Source organism: Jaculus jaculus, chromosome 5 (assembly GCF_020740685.1).
Source record: "Jaculus jaculus isolate mJacJac1 chromosome 5, mJacJac1.mat.Y.cur, whole genome shotgun sequence".
In the NCBI taxonomy this organism is placed as follows: Eukaryota; Metazoa; Chordata; class Mammalia; order Rodentia; family Dipodidae; genus Jaculus; species Jaculus jaculus.
The window spans coordinates 154,448,685-154,474,084 of NC_059106.1; the positions used below are offsets into that span (position 1 = coordinate 154,448,685).

General features: G+C 38.2%; 1 protein-coding gene across 1 annotated transcript; it reads left to right on the plus strand.

Annotated features, from left to right (window-relative positions):
• The first annotated feature begins 19,186 nt into the window (after positions 1–19,186).
• Positions 19,187–19,669, plus strand: LOC101596891 (keratin-associated protein 13-1-like). The gene has a single exon (XM_004654557.2). The coding sequence runs from the start codon at positions 19,187–19,189 to the stop codon at positions 19,667–19,669; it is 483 nt and encodes a 160-aa protein (XP_004654614.2).
• The last annotated feature ends 5,731 nt before the right edge of the window (positions 19,670–25,400 follow it).

A 25,400-nucleotide genomic window follows, 5' to 3' on the forward strand; every position in this document is an offset into this window, starting at 1 on the left:
CGCTACCCTGTCCAGATTCACATGAGTTTGAGGATCTCAACTCAGGTCATAATGCTGTGCAGCAAGCACTTTATCTACTGAGCCATCTCCCTAGTTCTAGCATCCTGGGTCTTCTCTTAGTTGTTTTTGCTTACTTTGGGCAAGTGATTTTTGATCTTGATGATCTTTTCAATAACTGACTATTTCATGGATTATTTATATTATAATTTTCATTTCCCTTTTATTAATTTCTCCCTTGATCTTACTTATTTCTATGTACTGTTTTATATAGCTATGTTTGTTCTGTTTTTCCAAGGCCTTAAGAGGCATTGTTAAATTATTCCTTTTAGAAAGTTTTTCATGTTTTTAATGATTTCTGCATTGAGGTTTATGCGTTTGATGTTTTGTCTTTGGCCAACTTTTTGTAATCACTTTTTTTTGGTCATGTTTACCATTTTCAAGAGTGATAAGGTTGTACATTAATTGTAGTTTTGAATGTAGGTCTTCCAATAGATTAATATGTTTTTATTAAAAGTTGTCCCTAGCCACCTGCTCTTTGGCTGGCAGTTTTGCTCATACTTGTGGTGCTGGCTATATAGCTGTGTCTCTTTGCTTACGTCTGTGAAAGGGAGTCAGTTTCTTTGCCATCATGGAGCTTCCCCTGGATCTATAATCCTGAGGTAAATCCCACTCCTCCCATAAACTGTGTCTGTTTTGGAGCTTCATCTCATCAGTGTGGAGCTGATCACAGCAATAATCAACTAAAAACAATAAACAATAAAAACAGATTTATATAATTTTCATAAATTTTATTTTAGTCATAAACCTCTTGGCATGTGTTATGGAATTAGAGTTATACCCTTATTTAAATTTATTGTATTTTTCTTTGTATGGGAATTTCCAACCATCCCATAAGATTTACTGAAAATATTCCCATTTCCATTAACTTATCTTGACATTTTGATGAAAGTCAAGTAATAATACTAATATAGATTTTTGTCAATAATCCTTCTTCTCTTCACTTGATGTACATGTCTTTTGTGAGGCCAATATCATTTTTCATATTTCCAAATTACTACTGCTTTATGATAACTCATCAAATCACAATGGAGATCTTCAAAGTTTATACTTGATTTTTAATTTATTTGTAAATTTAAGTTCTGTATTTTGGTATAAACTAGAATATGTTTTCCAATTTCTATTTTTTTAAACATTTTTATTTATTTGAGAGCGACAGACAGAGAGAGAAAGAGGCAGAGAGAGAAAGAGAGAGAGAGAGAATGAATGGATGCGCCAGGACCACCAGCCACTGCAGACGAACTCCAGATGCATGTGCCCATTTGTGCATCTGGCTAACATGGGTCCTGGGGAATAGAGCCTTGAACTGGGGTCCTTAGGCCTCACAGGCAAACTCTTAACCGCTAAGCCATCTCTCCAGCCCTCCAAATTCTATTTTTAAGAAAGACTTTGGGGCTGGGGAGGTAGCTTAGTGGTTAAAGCACTTTCCTGAGAAGCAAAATGACCCAAGTTCAATTCCCCAGGGCTCATGTAAGCCAGATGCAAAAGGGGCATATGTATCTGGAGTTCGTTTGCAGTGACTGGAGGCCCTGGCATGCCCATTCTCTCTCTCCCTCTCTGCCTCTTTCTCTCTCAAATTAATAAATAAATATTTTTAAAAGCTTTTGATTCAAATTGTCATTGAGATTTTTACAGTCATTGTGGGGAAAATGAGTATAATGAGTCATGTGCTCAATTGAGTATACAATATACCATTGCTTAAGCACTTAATATCTCTGCAACGTAGCATAGAATTCACTATTCTGCAGTCCTACATGTGCTTTGTTATGTTTTTGACTGAGCATTTTATGACTTGGTTGCTAATTTAAATGTATACCTACGGTGGAGAGATGGCTCAGTGGTCCAGTGTGCTTCTTTCCAAGCCTGATGAACTGAGGAGTTCTGATACCACCAGAGTTCAAACCTCCAGATCCCATGTAAAACAGCAGGGTGTGGCCATACATAGCTATTATCACAGTCTCCAGGACAGCAGACACCAGAGAGTCACCAAAGCCCTGCAAGCTCTGGAATTAGTAACAGGAGACTGGCTCGAGACAAAGCCAGGCAGAGGAACAAGCTATCGAGCAGGACGCCCAACACTGGTATGATACACCAGAACTTTTTTAAAAACCTTCTAGGAATAGAAAATATCAAAGCCGGCATCCCATACCTGGTCTTCTTTCTGCTGAAAAAGTTTCCTTCTATAGGTTATTTATTAAGAACTTCTGACCTAATCATGGAGGCATGTAGAATTTTTCCAAATATATTTTAAATACCAGACAAATTTTGTATTCCTGGGTAAAACCTACTTGGCCACGATATGGTAAGTATACATTTAGGACATTCTGAGCTGATAAGATTGATTGATTTTTGTATGGATATTGGTTATGGTTGTATTTTTATAATAATTCACACTGCTAGATTTATATCAGCATGTTATAGCCTTCTTAATACAGATTAGGTTGTTTTGTTTTTTGAGGTAGGGTCTCACTGTCACTGAGGCTGACCTGGAATTCACTATGCAATCTCAGGCTGGCTCAAACTCATAGTGATCCTCCTACCTCAGCTTCTCAAAGTACTAGGATTAAGGGCATGTGCCACCAAGCCAGGCTAGAATTATATATTTCTAATTTTATGCATTATTGGTTTTTCTTAATTACCTTAATTTTTTTGTAAGTTGAAAAAAATTGACTTGGAATCTTGTTTGTGTGAAAATGTTTATATATATATATATATATATGGGCTCCAGTTTCTTCAGGCATCTGAATGAGGTCTGTTAGTTTGGTTTTGTTATAAATTGAATCTGAAATATCTCTCACACATTCATGGTTTGAATATTTTATCCCTAGTGATATGTTAAAAGATGAAAAGTCTTTAAAAGACTAGGCTAGCTTGCAGAATCAGATCACAAGAGTTGGATTCTGGAAGCTTATGCACTTCCTTAGTTCCTGCCTGGACACTCTGTTTTGGTGTTCTGTGCTAGGGGAACAACTGTCTTCATGCAGGCTACTCATGTCACTAACATGTCATGACATGGACCCATCAAGCCTTCCTGGCCAGCACAAATGGAATTCGCTCAGAAACTGTGATCCCAAATAGGACATTCTCCCCTGAAGTGGTTTCTGTCAGGCACTGGATCACAGCAATGCAAAAGGAAGTAATAAAGATCTATAAAGGAGGTGTTCTGTTTTGTCCGTGACCTCATCCTATGTGGTCTGAGGTCCAGCATGAGTTATGCTGGCTGTCTGCTTGGTCTATCGAATTGACAGAACATAGGGAACATAGCTGTCAACCCCAGGAATGCCATGAGCTACTGCTAGGAATACCAAGGCCAGAGCTGGATCACATACATTTGAATTGGTTAGGCCTAAACTCAATTCAGAAAAGATGACCCAGCAACCTAATATTTTATTCCATATTTTGTTTGATTTTCATGTTTGTTATAAGAAAGTACAACAAAATGCCACACATTATTTCTCAAATGCTTATTCAAGTAAAATCTTCTGAATAATATCTATCTCAATTATGTCAAAATAAAATGCATTTTCCAATGGCACACAGCCCCAGTTCTCTCCTTCACACCAACTTGCATGCACATGTCACTTCCCTTGTGTTTCACGTAATAATGTATTGCTGAGATCTCAGAACATGGGCACAGGTGTTCTGCTGGCATAAGTGGAGCTCATCACTGGAGTCCTGGATGGCCCACCTAACTCCCAAAGGCTAGTAGAAGTTCACACTGGAGTCCAGAACAGTTTATTTAGCCCCAAAGGCTAGTACAAGTGCTCAGCCTTCTTTAACTTGTTTCAGTTTGTAGATACTAAGATGAAATTGGGAACTTTTCAGTTTACCATGTCCTCAAAACTGAGTTTCAAACTCTTCCATCAAAATTGTCAAAAATAATTTATATGATCTGAAAAATAATTGGAAATTTATGGGTCCAAAGAGGGTGTTATTATGACTGCTGGTTTTCACATTCCTTTTTGTTGTTGATATTGCTTGTTCTAATTTAGAATTGTGCCAAAAACTAAGATAAAACAAATAACAGAAATCAAATACTTATTGAGAATTTAATGACACAAACATATTGACCAGAATTATACGTTTGTCACCCTACCAAGTAAATGCCAGTGTGGGAAACCACTAATTACACTGTCTCATTTCTCACATTGATAGAGATGAGGTTTCAGATGTCAGAATGGAAACAAACAAATTTCAGCAGCTACTTTGGTTGCTACATGTCTCAGAGAATGGACTTGGAGGTTGCTAAAAATCTCTCTGGAAATTGCTGAATTCTACGACTCAGTATAACATGAAAGCCCATGATACTCTGCCACACAACAGCACTGTTGTCTGTGCACTTCTCTGGAGTCCTTCCCAAGTACAGATCTAGTGACATCCAAGACAGACACTCAGCTGATTGGAGTGGAGACTGAGAGTCATCTGTGTCTTGGAGAGTAACTTTTTTCCTGGGAAATAGACACATCCGAATGTGTGCACACATACTGGGTGGATTTGCACGTGCACGTATGTGCTTCTCTGTACCAATTTATTTGATTTAAATTGGCCCATGTATTTTCTTTGAAATCTTCAAAACAAGCCAAGATGCCAGGAATTGAGATGAAAGTTGATGCTGGAGTTCTTTAGTCCAAATCCATTGTACAGTGGGAAATCAGCAAGGTTTTAACGTTTCAGTCTTGAGAATTTATTCTTCTTTGGGAAACTTAAAGTTCACTCTTTAGGTCTTAAAATTATAATCCCTCCCCACATAGGAGGCTGATCTGCTTAACTCTTAGCATGATGGAGGATGGCACACATCTGCCTTCCCAGCATCCAGGAAGCAGATTCTGGAGCATCGCGACTTTAAGGCCAGCCTGGGCTGTTCAGTGAAGCACGGCTTCAGAAAAGTTCTAGTGATTTAAAAAGGTTTTAAAAACCCTTCACAAAAGGCTAGGGAGATTTCTCAGTGTGAAAGTACTTGCTGGGTAAGCAAAGGGCTGCTTGGGCTGGGGAACTGTGATGTTTACCTCCCCAAACCCCCGTATAAAGCTAGGTGTGGACACACACATCTTTCTCTCTGGTCAGTGGCCAGGGGGAGACTGAGAATCTCTGGAGCTTATTGTCCCATAGAAGCTGCTGTGATTGAGGGAGACACCTCCAGACAGTTGACTGGTATAGAAGGGAACCTTAAATTCTCTTTTGTCCTCTGCACACATGAATATGGCCACTGTCTGCACAGCACTTGCATAAACCACAGATCAAACACCATACCACAAACACTCTACACACACATGAACAAAAAAGACCTTCCTAGCAGCATCAAACTTTAACCTGGTGGATACCAAATTTGATGATGTATGGCGTATTAAAAGTTAGCCATGGCAAATGGTCATGAAGAGATTAAAAATTGTCAACAACTTGAGCTTTAAACAGTAACAAAATAATTTATCATTAGAAAAATATAATTAATGCTCTATTTACTCTGCTCTTTTTTTTTTTTTTTTACAGTGGATTCTCACTGTAGCCTTGCTGACTTGGAACTAACTATGTAGCCACAAGCTGGTCTTGAAATCACAGTGATCCTGTTACTTCAGCCTCCTGAATACTGGGATTAAGGGTGTAAGCCACCACATCTGGCTTTTCTTTGCTTTTTTTTTTTTTAATTTTTATTTATTTATTTATTTGAGAGTGACAGACACAGAGAGAAAGACAGATAGAGGGAGAGAGAGAGAATGGGCGCGCCAGGGCTTCCAGCCTCTGCAAACGAACTCCAGACGCATGCGCCCCCTTGTGCATCTGGCTAACGTGGGACCTGGGGAACTGAGCCTCGAACCGGGAGTCCTTAGGCTTCACAGGCAAGCGCTTAACCGCTAAGCCATCTCTCCAGCCCTTTTCTCTGCTTTTAAAAAATCATATTAATAACATAAAACTTGAGATATATTTGTGTCTTTGGCATGCGAGTTTAATCTTTATTTAAATAAAAGAGCTTAAAAATCTCAGTAGAACATAAAGGGTGCAAAAATTTAAGAAGTTATTAACACAGTGCTTTGAAAGGCAAAACGACACCCGGGAAAGACATTATTCTTATTTATAAGAAAGAATATTACAAAGCATTCACAAGCCAGTGTTCTTTTATGTAAATTAAGCCTGTGAATATTGCATACTTCATTGTAATGGTGAGTTTCTGTCTAAACTTATTTACCAACAAATGTATATTGATTCCATATAACACTGAAATGTTTATTATAGCAGCTAAAAGACCTCTTGCCTTTTGGCATATGAAATAAAGGAGCTTTGAAATGGGAAACCACATTTTCTTAAGTAATACGGGTTTACTTACAGTTGAACACTTGTATTTGCCATAATATAAGCTTTCACTTACTGTGTTTATGGCTGGTAACATCTTCATTGTGATGTCACTAAACAACTATAACTAACTCATTCAAACAGGGTAAAAGTACTAGAGAGCTTCTGGGAAGTAGAATACAAAGGCAGCTCTAGTTCTTTTTTTAAACATTCAAGTAAAATAGATTAACATGTCAAAAGATTAATTTTGCAACAGAATGAAGAATATCAATTTTTTTTTTTTAACTTTTGTTTGTAAGCAGAGAGAGGCATGATGAGACTGGGAGAGAAGAGAGAGAAAAAGACAGACAGAGAATGGCCTCCTCATGGCCTCCCCCCACTGCAAAGGAACTCCAGATGCATATATCACTTTGTGCATCTGGCTTTACATGGTTACTGGAAAACTGAACAGAGGTTATTAGACTTTGCAGGCAAGAACCTTAGCCACTAAGCAATATCCCCAGCCCCAGAATATCAATTTTATCAATAAAAATACTAATGAATGGTATTAATAAGCACTTTATATAGGTCAACTGTTATGCTTAGCATCATGAAAGGTGCATAACTTTTCCTATTTGAATCACATTAGAAATTATGTAGTATTGCTTTTAGCGGTGTGTGTGAGAGAGAGAGAAAGAGCATTTTCATATTCAAGGTTGTGGACGTGCACATAGCACAGCACCCATGTAGGCGCTCAGATGATAAAGTCAGGGGTTGGTTCTAGCCTTTCACTAGTTTTGCACAAGGTAATTTGTTCAACATTGCAAATGGTAACATCTTATAGGTCTCACTTTTTAGAAATTTATAGACAGCCCTTGAGTTACCACCTATAATGATCATAGTCATAAATAAATAAATAAAACATGGTAATAAATTATAGTAATAAATCTCGGAAAATAGAACTAGCCTGTGAACTTCTATATGATTCTCCTGTCTTCACATCTCATCTTGCTGTGCACTGTGGGATTACAGAAACCCACTACAGCATCTAACTTTATATGGCTTTGGTGAAACGAAACTCAGGTGCTCGTGCTTACGTGGAAATCATTTTATCCTCTGATCCATCTCCTCCGCCCCAATTCTGTAATAATTTTGCATATTTAGCAGAAAAGCAAGAAAAACCATGTTGCCTTATAACTGTGTCTGACCCTCCAGATACAGTTTTGGTTAATAGTCTTCCAATTTTATTTGTGTGTCTTTGTGTGTGTACACATGTCAGGGCTTCTTATCACTACATCCAAACACTAGATGTTTGTACCACTTTTAGATTCTGGCTTGCTTAGATGGCTGGGAAAAATTGAACCTGAGTTCTGGCAGGCTTTGCAAGCCAGAAGATTTAACCATGAGCTAACTTCCTAACCCAAATATTCTATTTTGTTGAAAGTAACCTTTAGTTTGTTTGTGTCTGAGTATTATGACCTCAAACCAGAAAAATCAGCATCTCAGATCAAGATCATCTTTATACCACTACTCCACTCTTTAGGACTTCTATTATAACAAATAATATTTGAAATTCTCTAAAACATAGTAGACTTGTATTCTGTTCCTCTAGCCATCTATAGATGATGAGGTCTTTCTTCTTATGATTCATCTGAACCTTAGTGTTGGACTTGGGAAGTGTACCTCAAATAATTTTTATTCCATGAAGTGTCCTTGACAAATTTCCCCTGGGACTGACATATTTATTGACTTTACACTTTTCTGAGGGTTTTCTCTGAAAGTATCCTCATTTTAATTCCCATTCTACATGCTATGGGAAGACTAATCAATAAAGTCACAAGAGAAAAAGAAGAGAAAGAAAGTAATGGTCAAAGCAAGCTCACAGAGGAGGAAACAATGGGGAAGTCAACCCAATAAGGCTTTCTGAGTGAAGAAATTTTTTGTTTAAAGAATACACAGGGCTGAGCCTGGCGTGGCAGTCCTTTAATCCAAGCACTCGGGAGGCAGAGGTAGGAGGATCACCATGAGTTTGAGGCACCCTGAGTCTACAGAGTGAATTCCAGGTCAGCCTGAGCTAGAGTGACCCTACCTTGAAAAACAACAACAACAACAAAAGAATACACAGGGCTGAAGCAATGGCTTAGTGGTCAAGGCATTTGCCTGCAAAGCCAAAGGATCCAGGTTCAACTCTCTAGGTCCCACGTAAGCAAGATGCACAAGGGGGCACATCTGGAGTTCATTTGCAGTGGCTGAAGGCCCTGGTGTGCCCATATTCTCTCTCTCTCTCTCTCTCTTTCTCTCTCTCTTGCACACGCTCTTTCTCTCAGACAAATAAGTAAATTTTATATATATATATATATATAATATATATTAATAAATAATATGTAAATAAATATTAATAAATAATATATATATATATATATAAATATATATATTTTAAAGAATACACTGTACATGGAAGCTGGATGGAAGAAAAAGAAAGCAACAGAACAAGTATGTATTTCACACTCTACCAGAAAATATACAAATACAAATGTACAACTCATTTAACTCTCCTGAGAAATATATCTTCATGAATGTATACATACATACATGTGTGTGTGTATGTATTACATATCTTGCAGATGTATAAGGAAGGGTAGACACTATTAGCTAACTTGTATGAGGTCACCTGCTATGGAATTAAGATTCAAGTTCAAATGTATTGTACTCCATATTTTCTTCACTTATCCTTTCACTCATTTTTTTTTTCTACTCACCTCACCTGCAATACTGGGATTGACCTCTTTTTCTAGGACAGATCTTGTTCATATGGAACAGATGAATTGATGTAAAGGTGAATAAATGAATGTGATCTATGAGGTCATTGCAGAATTAGTTACTAGCAGAAAAATCATCCTCTGGTTCACCTAATCTTTGACTATTTTAGAGCCATAAGTATATTTCTGGATGACAAAAAGTATATTTAGACCTTGGGTTGAATTTGGACTCTGCTTCTTTGAGATAACATTTAGGACTCAAGTGGACCAGCAGAGAAAAAAAGATCTATTACCAGCATATTTCTTCATTGTTTCTTTTGCTGTATACCTCACAAGGGATGGAGTAGAAGAAATTAATCATTGTTTGGGCTTTGAACAAAGTATCGTCCTTGAGGCTCCCCGTTTGGACAGAGACCAGAAGCAAAGCACTACAGAGGGGAAGGAGAAGGAGAGCTAATTAAGAATCTGGCTGTCACAGTGATTTCAATATCTGGGTCCCAGGTTTCAGTGGTCTGTTGAAGTGTGTACCTTGTACCTCAGTAGTGTTCCTTAGAGGGAATGGAACCAGTGCATTTTCAGGCCACAGGAAACTGACTAAATACACAAATACACTGACATAGAAACTGGCTTTTGTGTTAAGGACATTAGTTAAAAATGTTTCTAGTACATTGAGATGCACATAGAACACAGTTCAGAAAATGTGAACATTAAATGTGTTCTGAGAAAGGAAGAGAACAGATAGGCAGAGAAGATAAACAGGGAATGGGAAGAGGAAAGAGCGAAGGGAGAGGAGATGAGAAGTTCAGAAGTTCCTACTTCATGGGCATGTTCAGGGTGACTTGGTCACAGAAAGGAAAGAACTTAAGCAATGAATGCTTGTGACCCTCCAGTCAAAGCCGCAGTAACTGGTGGGTCGAAAAGCTTCAGCTGGTACTTGAGTTGCTTCTAGGGGCAATCTACTTAGACATTTATAAGCAAGTCCTGAGTAATCTGATCTAGAATATCCTCAGTAATAAAGTTCAGGAAAATAGCTGTGTGATCCGAAAAACACACCATGCTGACCTGCAGTCCCCTGATCATAATTTAGTTGGAATTAAAGTGACTGATCCCCACAGAGCAGCTAAAAATGTAGATGCCTAGACATCCTTGGGGTGGTCCCAATGCCTAGTGCTTAAGTCACAGATACAGAGTCCATGGCTCCACACAAATAACCTTGGCCTCAGAGCAGGCTGACAAACATGGTGCACATGGAGACAGGAAGGCTGGAAGCTTCTCCATTTTCTAGAAGGCCCTGAGGAGACATTGGGCAATGAGAATCTTCAGGGCCACTCAACCTCTGGAACCGTCAGAGTCATCTTTAGTATATATGGCATAGATCCACTTGCCCAAAATTAAGGGAAGTTGAATTTGTTGTCTCCTATTTCTGAAGGATGGGAAGCTGAGATCAAGATGTTTGTAGTAACTTCCAGGACTCTCCTTGGCTTGTTGATGGTGATCTCTTTCTGTCTTAATCTCATCATCCCTTGATGCATGGTTGTTTTCTCCCAACTGTTTGAAAAACAGTAGTCGTTTTTGACCAGAGCCCACACAATGGCCTCATTTTTTTTTAAGTTAATTACTTCTGAAGAGATCCAGTTCCACATAGGGTTGTGTCGTGAGCTACCATGAGATTGTATTGAACTGTATGCAGTTAAGAACTCAGTCACCATGAGATCACAATCAACTTGTACCAGGAGAAAAGAATTACAAAAAGAAGGAAAACAGTCATTAGAATATTGATTAAATACTGATTTCCAACTTCAGTTTTCCCTTGGATTAATGAGATATTGGAGTAAAGTTGATTCTATACACCTCATAAACCTTTATCATTAGATATGCTTTCTGAGGAAAACATGTAGGGATTCATAGAGCCCTTCAGGGTTTCACTAATCAGTTATATAATTGAAACTAAATTGATTTTCTTCGGTGCCAGTATGGCTGAACATGTTTTATTCATTTACATAAGAGAAACAGATGATTTCGTTCTTGTTTACAGGATAAAGGTGGTTGTTTTCATGGTGCATAATCCTGTCATCAAGATGCAATACAGCAGAGACACTGCCACCTGCCACTCCTTGACACTTCTGGTGACTAGATACTATGTCTTTAATGTGTGTGTTTTCAGGGAATCCAGAAGCAAAACCCCATAGTTCATGAAGCAATAAGCACATATTTCCAATTTTCAACAATGAAAAAGAATAAAACCTATACTAAAATGGCTATATTAATTTTTTTTAACATTTTACTTATTTATTTATTTCAGAGAGAGTGTGTGTGAGAGAGAGAATGGAAGCACCAGGTCCTCCAGCCACTGCTAAGGAGCTCCAGATGTATGCATGACCTTGTGCATCTGGCTGGGTCCTTAGGCTTCACAGGCAAATGCCTTAAACACTAAGCCATTCCTCTAGCCCTGAATTCATTTTCAAATAAACATTCTGAAATTCAGATGAGGCATAGGAGGTGAGGAATAGACAACGTCCTTTTCGACGTGATCCTTTTAGTTTGGAGAGTAAAGATGAGAGTGTTTTCTAAGCTGTGATTCCTGAAATGCTGCTGAGGAGAGAGTCACTCAGAAATGTGGAGCTGTAAGCACTGCTTCATTGGGACAGCTGCTGTAAATCATTGGGAAATTGTTTGTCTTTTGTGAAGATTTTATTAAAAAGGCATCTATTCATATTTCAAAATGTGAAGTGACACTTAAAGGTTTGAAAATGGTTTTAATCTAAAATTAAACAAAATGTCACCAAATCAACTAGAATTTAAGCAAACTGAATAAAAATGTGAAATAACTAGAATTTCAGTGTGTCTTTATCTGGTTTGTACCACCATGACACACTGGGAATTGAAAAAGAACAGAAGTTTCCTTACATGGTTGGGGAGGCTGGGAAGCTCAAGTAAATGGCACTAGCATCTAATGAAGGATTTCTGGTTCCTTTACAACATAGCAGAGAGCATCTTGTGAACAGAAGAATCAAAGCAAGAAGGAACGGCACTATTTTTTTTTTTAATTTTCTTTTTTTTGGTTTATTTTTATTTATTTATTTGAGAGTGACAGACAGAGAGAGAAAGAGGCAGCCGAGAGAGAGAGAGAGAGAGAGAGAGAGAGAGAAAGAGAGAGAGAGAGAGAGAGAATGGGTGCACCAGGGCCTCCAGCCACTGCAAACAAACTCTAGACTTGTGTGCCCCCTTGTGCTTCTGGCTAACGTGGGTCCTGGGGAATCAAGCCTTGAATCGGGGTCCTTAGGCTTCATAGGCAAGCACTTAACTGCTAAGTCATCTCTCCAGTCCGTGTACTAATTTTTTTAAAGGGAACCCACTGCTGAGAGAAGAAAACTACTTGTAATCTAATCTATTCTAATCTAATCTATTCTTGAAATTATGCCCATGATATGAACTATAATCACTTTCCAATACCTCCCCATAGGGGATCATTGCCCTTTTTTTAGGATATTTTATTTTGATTTATTTATTTGAGAGAGAGAGAAAGTGGATGGACACACCAGGGACTCTAGTCACTGCAAATGAACTCCAGATACATGTGCCATGTTGTGTATCTGGCTTATATGCGTCCTGAGGAATAAAACCTGGGTTCTTTGGCTTTGCAGGCAAGCACCTTAACCATTAAGCAACCTCTGCAGCCTGCAGGGGATCATTTCTAGCACATGAACTTTGGGGGACACATGCAAAAAGTATAGCATAACATTATTCAATTAATGGGTCAGCTAGAACAATTATTTGGTTTGAAATTATTGACAGTTCGGAAAGCTGGATCAAAGAGAAAGGTGTTTTAAGTAAGCAAAAAGAAAGGAATAAGCAGGAAAAAAATGAAATAGATGAAGTAAAACGTGGATAGGAAGGATAAAATAAAATTAGAAAAAAACATTCACTCACTAACCTAAGAGATCATTGATGACTACATTTTAAAAACAATACCTACTTGTTCTATGAAGGCTTGGTAGTGCTTACTACCTTGGGGTACACATGATATGCCTATATTTTTAAACAAGTATATTCTGTGATTTCTCAAATGTCTCCTTTAGCACTAATTGTTTTATTCTTGTGCCAATGAATTATGTGGACCATAAAATGTACTTAAGCTGTTTACAATAGTGGCTTTCAAATTTGATACCTCAGTCACATGGAGAGTTTGTCTGTGAGCAAACATTTCCACTTGCTCCTCCTGGTGGTTCTCTGGCATGTACACTGTGCTTATTTACATCAGTACTTCAGTCACAATAGCTCAAGGAGTAAGAAGAGCAACCTAGAAATAACTGCAGTCAGTAAACTGGAAGATAATACTGAAGGGCCACTGTTAGGTTTGGCCCCCAGGCATTCTGGTAAGGAAGTCAATGCTCTCATTCTCAAGGTGACATTGCATCATAATCCCAGCATAAGATTCTCCCAGGCACCTCTACACTGGAATAATGGGAACTTGACATTTGCATTTCAACCAACAGTTCTTAATGCCCTCAAGCTTAAACATTCTGAGTGACGCTCCATTCTGTAACCAGTAGCTTACTTTGCTATTTGTTTTGAGTAATAATTAACAACGACAATAACAAAAAAAAATCCTGGTATTAGGGTAAGTTACATAGTTAACAAAAAGGTGTCTAATGTAAACAAAAGATGAAGTTGAGAGTTGTGGCGCACACCTTTATTCTCAGTACTCTGGAGGCAGAGGTAGGAGGATCACCATGAGTTCGAAGCCACTCTTAGATTACATAGTGTAGGTTACATAGTGAATTCCAGGTTAGCCTGGGCTAGAGTGAGACCCTAACTAAAAAATAAATAAATAAATAAATAAAAATTAAAATAAATAAACCAAACCCAGATAAACATAAAAACAAAAGGGAAAATTATATAAAAACTTTCCAGAAATAAAGAGTCAAATATATTCAAAACTTTTTATTTATTTATTTATTTATTTATTTATTTATTTTATTTGAGAGAGAGTCATGTGTATATATACACAGAGAAAGAGAGAGAATGAAAGACTGCACCAGGGACTTTAGCCACTGAAAACAAACTCCAGGTGCATGTGCACCTTGTGTATCTGGTTTATGTGGGTACTGGGGAACGGAACCTGGGTCCTTATGCTTTGCAGGCAAGTGCCTTAGCAGGTCATCCATATCTCTAGCCCATCAAAACTGTATGTCTCTGTGTGTGTGTGTGTGTGTGTGTGTGTGTGTGTGTGTGTATATATATATGTATATATATATATATAATATATATTGTATATATTTACTCTCATCTTTACCCAAGTCTGCTTAAATGTGGAAGGACTTTAATGGGCACCATTCTCAATATGTTGTCTCAACCATGTCAGATTTAAGTATTAAAATGGAAAAATGAGTAAACTGAGGCAAATAGAGTATGCTGGTCATCATGAGGAAAGCTAACACTGGAGTTTTAATTGATGAAGAATAGAGTAGTCTTTATCAGATGCTGAACACAAGAGCAGAAAGGGTAACAGGAAAGCTCTGTCATGGGGTCAAGCATTACAGAGCATTAGAAGGAATATTTTCTTCTGTTCTGTAGCAGTGTCATCTGGCTATATTATCAATAATTTCCTGTATATTTCCAAAGAGCTACAAATTCCAAATGAATTCAAACAGAAAGAACTAACATGTTTGGGGCAATGGATATGCTAATAATCCCTACTTATTATCACACAGAATATACATTTATGGACAAATCACACTGTGATGCTTATGCATTCACAAATCTTCTGCTCACAATTGATATTCTTGAGTGATAAAATAATAATTGACTGGAATATAAAAGGTCTTTCTGAAATCTGTCACTGTACAATGAACATATGCCAATAGAAATAAAAAATAGATTAAAAAATAAAGTTTAAAAGAATAAATTTTAGAAGACAAATGTTCCATGCTAAAGTTTCTGGTTGTTGGAACTCTCTCCAGCCATTGCCACTGGGATACTGCTGCCACAGTGGGGTTTGTGCTTTTGCTCCTCTACCTGCTACTGAGCTGTGGCAACCAAAGGATGATATTGCCCTGTCCTTGTCTGGAACTCCATTCTTGTTCAAGATGTGCACTTGCTAGTTCTTTCAAGGGTTAATATGCCTAAAGAAACCAGATGCATTCAGTACTTCTAATCCCCTGAAAATCTAAAAAACCTCCAAATAAAGTGTGTCTTTCTCTTTACCACCCTTTACTTCTAATCCCCTGAAAATCTAAAAAACCTCCAAATAAAGTGTGTCTTTCTCTTTACCACCCTTTGCTTCACTTTTTTTTCTTCCTCTCCATTCAGGGAGAAATTAAAGTTCAATACCACAAATGTCACTCTGTCCAATAGTGATGGAGACATGCCGAGCGATGGGCACATGCAGAGTGATTGAGGGAGACATGCAGAGTGAGGGAGACATGCAGAGCGATGGGCACATGCAGAGTGAGGGAGACATGCAGAGTGAGGGAGACATGCAGAGCGATTGAGGGAGACATGGGGAATGAATGTGGAATTGTTTTTTTTTTCCCCAGGGCATTTTTGTCTTCAGTTTCTTCTCAAGAGTTTTAAAAATGAGGCGGGGTGGGAGGGCAGTAACACCCCAAGATCAGGGAGAAGATAGACCTCCTCAAGTTCACAGCAGAGGAGAGGGACCTTCACCAAAGCATCTCCTAGCACATTGCTCTCCCTCTCCATGTTTCACTCGTTCCTCTATGACCACATCTTTACTGCCACTGATAGAATATGGTTTATGGTTCTTATCTGAGACCCTACTGAGGTTTCCTTCTTCTGAGCAGAAATATACTTCTAATATTATTCTAATATATTTATAATATATATTTACCAGATTCAGCCAACTTCCACTCAATTTCCTAAAGAATGAACTAATGCAAAGTAATGTTTACCTAACCATTACATATGGTTTTATTTCATATTGGAAACCTGCACTTCTCCCTTCTCTTTCATTCTGTCAGCACAGGTCATTGAAGTGGTGACTGTGAGCAGGGAATGCTTCCGCATGCCATCACACTCAACTTACCAGTCATGTGACTTAGAACTCAAAGGCCCTTTTTATTCAGCCTCCCATTTTCAACTGTCATGGTCTGTCAAAATCACTATTCTTCTTTCCAGTATTTATGTTGGAAGGAGTCATTATTAGTCATCAGGAAGCCATCTGTGCAATGTCACTGGGTAGTGACACACAGCCTCTGCCTAAGCTCTAAGATGCGATATTTTCCAGAATGGATATTAATGCCACTACATACATCTTCCACATTCCCTAACAGGAACATCTGTAACAGCTTTTACACTGGTGCAGCAGCATGAAGAGAGGGTAGAACACATAAATGGGATAAACATTTATTTTTTAGAGAGAGAGAATTTAATAGGTGTATGCCCTCTTGTAGCCCACCATTGATAGGAGCTTGATAATGGAGAGTGGGCTCATATTTGGATATGGTTCTGACTTGTTTCCCAGCTACAGCTATGGGTTCCATTCCACTGACCAGACCAGTGAGCCAAATCAAGAACACTTGGTTTCCCACCATGGCTGTGCTCCACTATTGGACTTGTGTGAGAATCACGTTAGGCTGTTTGCTGCTGAGTAACTGAGACCACGAGATGGGAGATGTTGGTCATTTTCCCCCAGTCACTCATGTAGCACCTTCTGGCACTAGACGAGCTAACTGTCTGGGGACTGACTGTCTTCCAGATTCCAGCCAGGTCACTCCCTGTTCTGTACCAACAGCATATGGTGACTTCAGGGAACTTTGACCCAGAAGAATTCTAATCAAGATATGACTATGAAGTCCTGACAACATAAAAACAATCTTAGAACGATTCTCCAAAGAGAAATTATATTTACTTGAGAAGTAAACTCTGCACCTTCAAAGTTGAAGGGTGGTCAAGTTCTTCAGACAAAAAGAGAGAGATTGGCATGTGCTCGTTGGGTAAAATGTTCTTTGGTCATGGAGACAGACCCAAGGAGAAAGAAAGCATTGTTAGCTCATTTTGGAAGTGCTATTAGAGGGCAATTACTATGCCCAAATCATCTTGGCTGAATCTTTGTAGTCTTAAAAAATATCAAAGATAATTGTCCTTACCGAAATCCATGTCTGTGTACAGTTGGGACACATGCAAACCCCAGGATGCATGTAGAAAGAAGAAGCAATGGCTCATGGGACTTTTAAAATGTCTTTGAAACAGTGTCTAAGAAAAGCAGACATAAGTCTTTTCACAGCTCTAATGCTGTATAGGTTTGACAAAAATAATTTTGGTATCATCAAATTTCCTAGTTGCTAAACCTCAAGACCTATAACCATTAGCAGGTGATTCTTAACTGAATAACCACCCTCTCCCCATGTCTTATGGACTGGGTTGGGGAAGCAATGGGACATTTTGCAGAGATGAATGTAATTGTAGGCTTGAAGCACTGATGGAGAAAAAATAAAACTGAGAGAATCTTACAGATTGAACATCTTGAACATCACCAAAAGAAAATGGTGATGTTGAAAGAAACTATGTTGTCTCATCAAAACCAAGTATTCTATTTTCCAGTGCACAATTTGTAGAGAAATAAATATATATCTATTCTTACTACAAAAAAACTATGTTGAAAAAATCAGTCTTAATCAGAAATGATCATGTATGTACTCCCTATGTTCATAGAAGATCATAACTGCATCACATTATTATTTTGATTTTGTGGGTATTTTTTTGAAATTTGGAAGTTTTGTTTTGTTACTTTAGTTCTAATTTAACATTTATGCACATAGTCATTCTAATTATTTTGTTGAATGAGGAATCCCAAACTCCCAAAATAATTATAGTCTTCAAGATTCAATAATATCTGGAACTATTCCTGATAAGAAAGCTGAGATAAAGTCCTGGGCCTGGGAGGGGGTGCTGGGAGGGTGAGAGAAGAATAGCAGAGTCACATGTTAGGTCATGATTTGCAGAGACATTTATCATACCAATAACTGGGGGCTAACTCCACAATGCACGACCCATATACATCAACAAGGAGGGTCTAATGGGAGGGGGTAGATCACAGATGAGCCTAAATAATGGTACCAAACTGCCTGTATTTACTGAAAAGAAAACTAATAAATTAAATTTTAAAAAGTGATAAAAAAAGAAGGAGAATAGAAAAGAGCAGAGGGAAAAGTTTGAATGAATTTATTTGGAAATGATGTAAAAGCATCCGTAATTTTGAAGGGGGGTGGGTTAGAGAAGTGAACGAGTAGAAGATTTAAGGACTATTTACAAATACATCTGTAAAACCCATAAGTCAACTTTACTATTAAAATCGATGTAAAAGAATTAAGAAGACAGTATCCACCACTAGAATACATCAGTAAAAATCCTGACAGTACTGTCCTTCCTTCTGTCTATGTCACTTGTTTCTTACCTCATCTCAGCCTTGTCTTCTACTGTTTATCTACATGTAGTCTATAATAGTCTTGTCTGGTTGTTCTTGTGCTTTCGTTTACCTAACTTATTTTTTATCATGTCTGTTGAGGATTACTCTGATTTTCATAAAGACAATTCTTTTGATGTATTTTTTATATAGCATAGAGTGGACATACTAAGCACTGAGATGGAACATACTTCCCAGGGTGAATCAATTGTTTGATGAAGGAGCAATCTTTAAATACTTTCTTGTCAAGACTGGATTTTTTTCCATTCAGACCTAGACCAAAAGAAAGATAACTGCCTGACATCCCTATGCTAAGAAGAAATAATTCCCTTACAAGACACAGGAATGCAGTACAATTATAGTGTGAGAACCCAAGGGGGATTTCCTGACCATAATGACGGAGGACTAAATTAAATAGTCATAGCATTTTTCCATAAATCCATTTCATTGACTCAGACCTATAAAAGCAAAATGAGTTCACCTATAAATAAAAGATGAAGGAAGTTAGTTAATTACAATTACAAAGAATACTGAGAAACACAGGACAGCCAAGGCAGTCCGAGAAAAATGACACAGTGAGGTGCCCCACCCACTTCTGCCAGTATATAAGAGCCCTGACCAGGGATGATATTCAAACTCAAAAGCTCAGTTATACACAGCTGGACGCACATCCACTACTAACATGTCCTACAGCTGCTGCGCTGGAACCTCCTCTCTCCCCCACGGGGACCACCTGCAGTATCCACGCTCCTCGTGTGGCTCCTTCTACCCTCGACATTTGGTTCACAGCACTAACGTCTACTCTCCCAGAATCTGCCAACAGAGATCCTCTCTCCACAGCGCCTGTCACGACACCTGCTTCCAGCCCATCCGATGCCACACGTCCCAAGCGGTGCGCATCCCCTGCGGGACGTCCTGCTACCGCCCCTCTGTCTCCAGGCTCTGCAGCCCCTGCCAGACACCTCCCTCCAGCTCTCAGGGTTGTGGCCCCAGCAGCTGCCACTCCCTGGGCTATGGGTCTAGAAGCTCTTACTCAGTGAGCTGTGGATCCAGTGGCTTCAGACCCTGTGGCTTCTCATCCCTGGGCTACGGATCTGGGTTCTGCCGCCCATCCTGCTTGCCTTCTAGAACCTTCCAGTCTTCTTGTTACAGACCACGATGCTGATTCTACTGGCGATCTTACTGAATTCTCCATCCTGCTGACCTGTGACAGAAAATACGCTCTTATTCCCTGATGATCAACTTGTCATTTTCTCTGTGACCTTAAACGCTGGCTGACTGATTTCATTTGAGAAAAATCTATAAATAAACTAACTCAAAATAAAGTTAAAATCTGCATTGAAGATGAAGTTTGTATTATCTTATTTTATTTACCAATTCTACCATACTTTGATTTGATATTCATATTCAATTGTCTGTTTCTACTTTCATTAGTTTTTATTTTTTTGTAGCCAAGGCTACAAACCTGCTAATATACAAATATATAAACTCCAAAAGAAATATTTTGTGCATATTGGGATGACAATGGATAACAGTTTGTGATTTTTATGGTTCAATAGGCTAGAAGGCATTTTGAATGTTTTTGCCATAAAGAAGTGATAAATAGGGCTGGAGAGATGGCTTAGTGTTTAAGGTGTTTGCCTGCAAAGCCAAAGGATCCTGGTTCAATTCTCCAGTACCCAGATAAGCCAAATGCACAAGGTGGTGCACGCCTCTGGAGTTTGTTTGCAGTGGCTGGATGCCCTGGCACACCCATTATCTCCCTCTCTCTCTCAAATAAATAAAATATTTTATTAAGTGATAAATACTTAAGACCACAAAATGTGTTCCTCTCACTTAATATTGCCTGACACATTATTTGCAAATCATATGCTAATCATTAATATGAACAATTTTATGCTTTTATGTTTCAATTAAATTAAGCAATTTAAAATTTGAAAAGAATCCCCCTACCTCTTGCCTCTCGGCTGCTGGGATTAAAGGTGTGCACCACTAGGCCTGGCTCTAGGATATTTTTATTTTTGTGCATATATGTAAATGTGTTTATGCATGTTCATGTTTGTACACATGTCAGCATGCTCATGTAAAGGGTACAGGTAGACATTAGGAGCCCTCCTTAATGACTTGCCACCTTGCATTTTGAGACAGGGATTCTCACTGGGAATGGAGCTACCCCACTCAACTACATTTGAATGATGCTGGTAAGTACAAAAGGAGAAAACTTAAAAGTATCCAGAGGGGCAGGCTGGGCTGATGTGATGATAAGACACCTGCCTCCAAACTCTCAGCCACTAGGCTGATAACATATATCTTTATACACACACAATCAAGCAGACAAGCAACATAACAATTTATGGGCTGGAGACATGGTTCAATGGTTAAAGGCACTTTCTTACAAAGCCTGACAACCCAGGTTCAATTTCCCAGTACATGTGGAATTTATTTGCTATAGCAAGATGTCTTGGTTTACTCATTCTCATTCTCTTTCTCTTCTCCCCTCTCTCCTGTGCTTGAAACAAATGAATAAAATATGTTTTTAAATAACATCTAAATTTCTAAAGAATTAAAACTTTAAATTCCAAATAGTATGATTAGTGTCTATTAAAAATGAAAGGAAATACAGATATTTTCCAACAATGAAACACTTGGATGATTTTTTTCTTTTATTTTTTATTTATTTGAGAGCAGCAGACAGAGAGAGAAGAGGGAGATAGAGAGCGAAAATGGGCACGCCAGGGCCTCCAGCCACTGCAAATGAACTCCAGACGTGTGTGCCCCCTTGTGCATCTGGCTAACGTGGATCCTGGGGAATCAAGCCTTGAACCGGGGTCCTTAGGCTTCACAGGCAAGCACTTAACCACTAAGCCATCTCTCCAGCCCGGGATGATTTTATACTAGGATTCTAACATGCAATTTTATTTTAAAATATGTAAACAAAAGTCAGAACAAAGGCCAGGCATGGTGGAGCACGTCATTAAACCCAGCACTTGGGAGGCAGAAGTAGGAGGATCGCCATGAATTTGGGGTTACCTTGAGACTCCATAGTGAATTCCAGATCAGCCTAGAGTGAGAGCCTACCTCAAAAAACAAAACAGAAAAACAAACAAACAAAAACAAAGAAAAATGTCAGGACAAAACTGAACCCAAATATAAGAAAGAGGACAATGATTGAAGAGATTTTGTAGTGTTATGGATTGGGTAAATCTAGTACTAGCTATAACACTTAGGGGCAGATACCTATCATTTGTAAGCATATAATGCAATTAAAATTCAAGTGGTACAAATACTAATCGGTGTTAATAAATTAATTAAGCACAGTATGCTCTCTGAGACAGCACTTTTCAAATGTGGCTTTGTGTGATTAGGAATGTATTTGCATACTGCACTTTCCAAGTTATGGTCTGGATTACTCACATCCACCTGCTGCACTTGAAGTATGATTGTTAAGATTTGGATCTTTGTCATCAGTTGTCATCAATGTAAGTTAGTCTTGGTGCTTGTGACAACCTCTGAAATAAATATTTGAGCACATCATACTAGAAAACTCAAAGTAGTAATTACTAAATATCTTTAGATAGTCTAATTTGTCTGAGGTTATTAAAACATGAGTAGTATGTTATTAACCTGAACTATCCGTCTTGAGTTTTCTTTTCTATGTTCCTAAAAGTATTAATGCATCAGAAATATCCTCCAGTGAGAACGAGTTAGAGGAAATGAATAAGAGTTCAAAAGAATGATTGTAAATATGTTCAAAGAGGTCAAAGAACAAATCAAAAGAATCAAAGAGGAAATCAAAGGAATCAAAGAAGATGCAGGACACCAATTTAATGAAATAAAGAAGGCAATACAAGACATAAATAAGGAAATAGAAATAATAAAGAAACACCAGTCAGAATTACTAGCAATGAAGAACACAGTTAATGAAATAAAAAACTCTGTAGAAAATCTCACCAGTAGGATGGATGAGGGAAAGTACAGAATATCTAAGCTAGAAGACCAGGTGGCAGATCTAATACAGTCCAACAAAGAGAAAGACAAACTTATAGAAAAGTATGAGTGGGAATTTCAAGATATTCAGGACACTATGAAAAGATCAGATATAAGAATTCAGGGCATAGTAGAAGGAGAAGAATTCCACTCCAAAGGCATAGTAGGCGTCTTTAACAAAATCATAGAAGAAAATTTCCCCCAAATTGGGAAAGAGGTGCCAATGCAGATACAGGAAGCCTTTAGAACCCCAGCCAGACAAAACCTGGAAAGAACCTTTCCTTGCCATATTATAATCAAAATTCCAAACACACACACCAAAGAAAAAATACTGAAAGCAGTTAGAGAGAAAAATCATGTTCTTATATATTTTTTTAAAAATTCCTTTAACTAGAAAATAGTGTTGATTTTTAATCCAGTATGATATTTGGAGGCTTGTATAGGGATCTTTTGGCCATATTACATTTAATTTTGACCTACATATTTACCCTCCCACCCCTTCTTTTTCTCTTGTATCTACCTGTCCTGAGGAACTTTTTCTCTGGGGAGAAATGAACACAAGGGTATTCATCCTAGCTAGGGAACAGATGACCGAGCAAAGCTTGATTGCACCAAAACCAATTTTATTAAACTACCGAGTTTAACTGTGGCTATTCACAGAGCAGGGTGAGAGGTTGCTTACAGGAACATGGGTGACTCAAAGGCAGCGGCATCATAGAAAAGCCCTTCTTAACACAGGTGACAATATAGGAAGCTGCACCTCTGAGGAATACTGCATGACTTGAAGGCAGTTCTGCTGGTCTGACAGTCTAAACACACACATGCATGCACGCGTGCGTGCACGCGCGCGCGCGCGCACACACACACACACACACACAGTAGTAGTTTGAATGTAGACTCAGGTGTTTTATTAAAACTTAGATTTCTAGCCATCTGGGTAGAAGAGGTGTGTTTGGAGGAGGATCTGATTTCTAGCCTAAAGATATGCGGAACAGTGTAAGTTCAAAACCTTCAGTAATCCTACATTAAGGGGTTTGTGATATGTATATTTCAAAGAGCACATTTACTGTTTTTGCACCATATTTGTTATATTTAAGAATTTCAGGAAGAGAATGAAAATTTATTAAGGGGATACATTTTAGAGGAATAAACTGTTATTTTGGAATTGGAAAAATGATGTAGAGGAAACTTAAATAAAGAGAAATTGCAGACTAAAAGCTATCATATAAGTTGAGGAAAGAGATATCAAATAGGAATTCTAAAGAGCAGCCATTCAAGGGCAATGATTAGAAAACACTATTGTGGAGGCTGTCCTGACAAAAGTAAATTATTATCTTTATCTCTAATCTCCACCTTCAAAATGTCAGTAGTGAACTGTTTTCACTCACAGTGAGGGTCTAAGTACATATTTTGTTGCTAATAGTACAATACCTCAGATTGAGGGAGTTAAAAAGAAAAGTGGTTTATCTTAGCTTATTATTCAGGTCCAAGGTCAAGGTCCCACTTCTGGTGATGGTTATCCTGACACAGAATCTAAAAGCAGTATGGTCATCACACAGCAAGACACAAAGAAAAAATCATGTGCATTTCTATGTCTTCTGATCTCTCTTTATATAAACCAACAGCATTTCTTCATATATATATATAAATATATATATGATATATATAAATACATACACACACACACACTTGTATAAACTTATATGTTTATTATATTATTTTGTTACATAGATTTATTTGGTTATCATTTCATTATTTTCCTTTAATCAATTTACTGAATTTAGCAAAATAATTTGAATTTTCAAGTTTTTCACGACCTTGATGTCATAGTCATATAGGCATTTTTCTACTTATGTTTAGATATGCTACAAATATATTATGACTCCTTGACATAGTTCTATTTATTATAAAGTGTCACTTAAAAATCTTTCTCCACCCTTAGAGACAGATAGATTTTTCTTCCTGGACAGAAAAATCAGAAGCAGAGAGACAGGAATGCTACACCAGCAGAAAAAAGCAGGATACTCACAGCCAAGTTGACATGCTCATTAATGCAAACACAGTGAGCATTTCTGACACCGTGAAGCTAATTGGTTTTGCATTATAAAGAAAACATTATACAACCATAAAATACAACGTTGTAGTAAATAAGGCAGGTAAAGTTACCAAAAATATTGCAGATTTATTACTGTGCAAATGAGAATGCAAGTAGAGGAATGATGAGCTCATCACTTTCAAATCCATAGAGTGTAATAATGCAATAGTGAAAGGGGTAGAAATGCCCTTCTTGCCATGTGATATAACAGCTATTCCAGAGACTTTATTTGGACTCTTTAGGTACCAGTCCAATTCCAGGCCCGTCCTCCTCTGGCTGCTCCTACCTTGAGAACTTGGTTTTCAGCACTACCAGCTTCTTTCTTGGCACTGACCCGTCTGTCTACTGAGCTCACTGTGGCTGTCAGGAGACTTGCGAAAACACAAGGTGCCAGGCATTTCAAACGGTATCAGACCCCTGTGAGAAGTCTTGCAATAACCTTAGGGTCTCCACACTCTGCCATCCCTGCATGCTGACTTATGCTGGATCTCTGCACAGTGTGTCCAGTGGGTGCTGTTCTCTGACCTTTGAACAAAACACTGCCACCCACTGGACCGAGGATCCAGATTCATATCTTTTAATTAGGGAGTCCATAGCTAAATTTCTCTTATCTATGGATTTATGTTTCTGATACCCCCATGCTTTTGGCTATTAGAATTTCCAGCTTCCTTGCTACTGATCACTGTGTGCATCTGACTTCTATGGAGCGGATCTTATTGTCCAGGTTTCATTGAGAAATGTCAGCAATAATATTTCATTTGAATTAACAAAAGGACAAAGAAGATATCACAATTTTTTTTTGAAAGAAACTAAC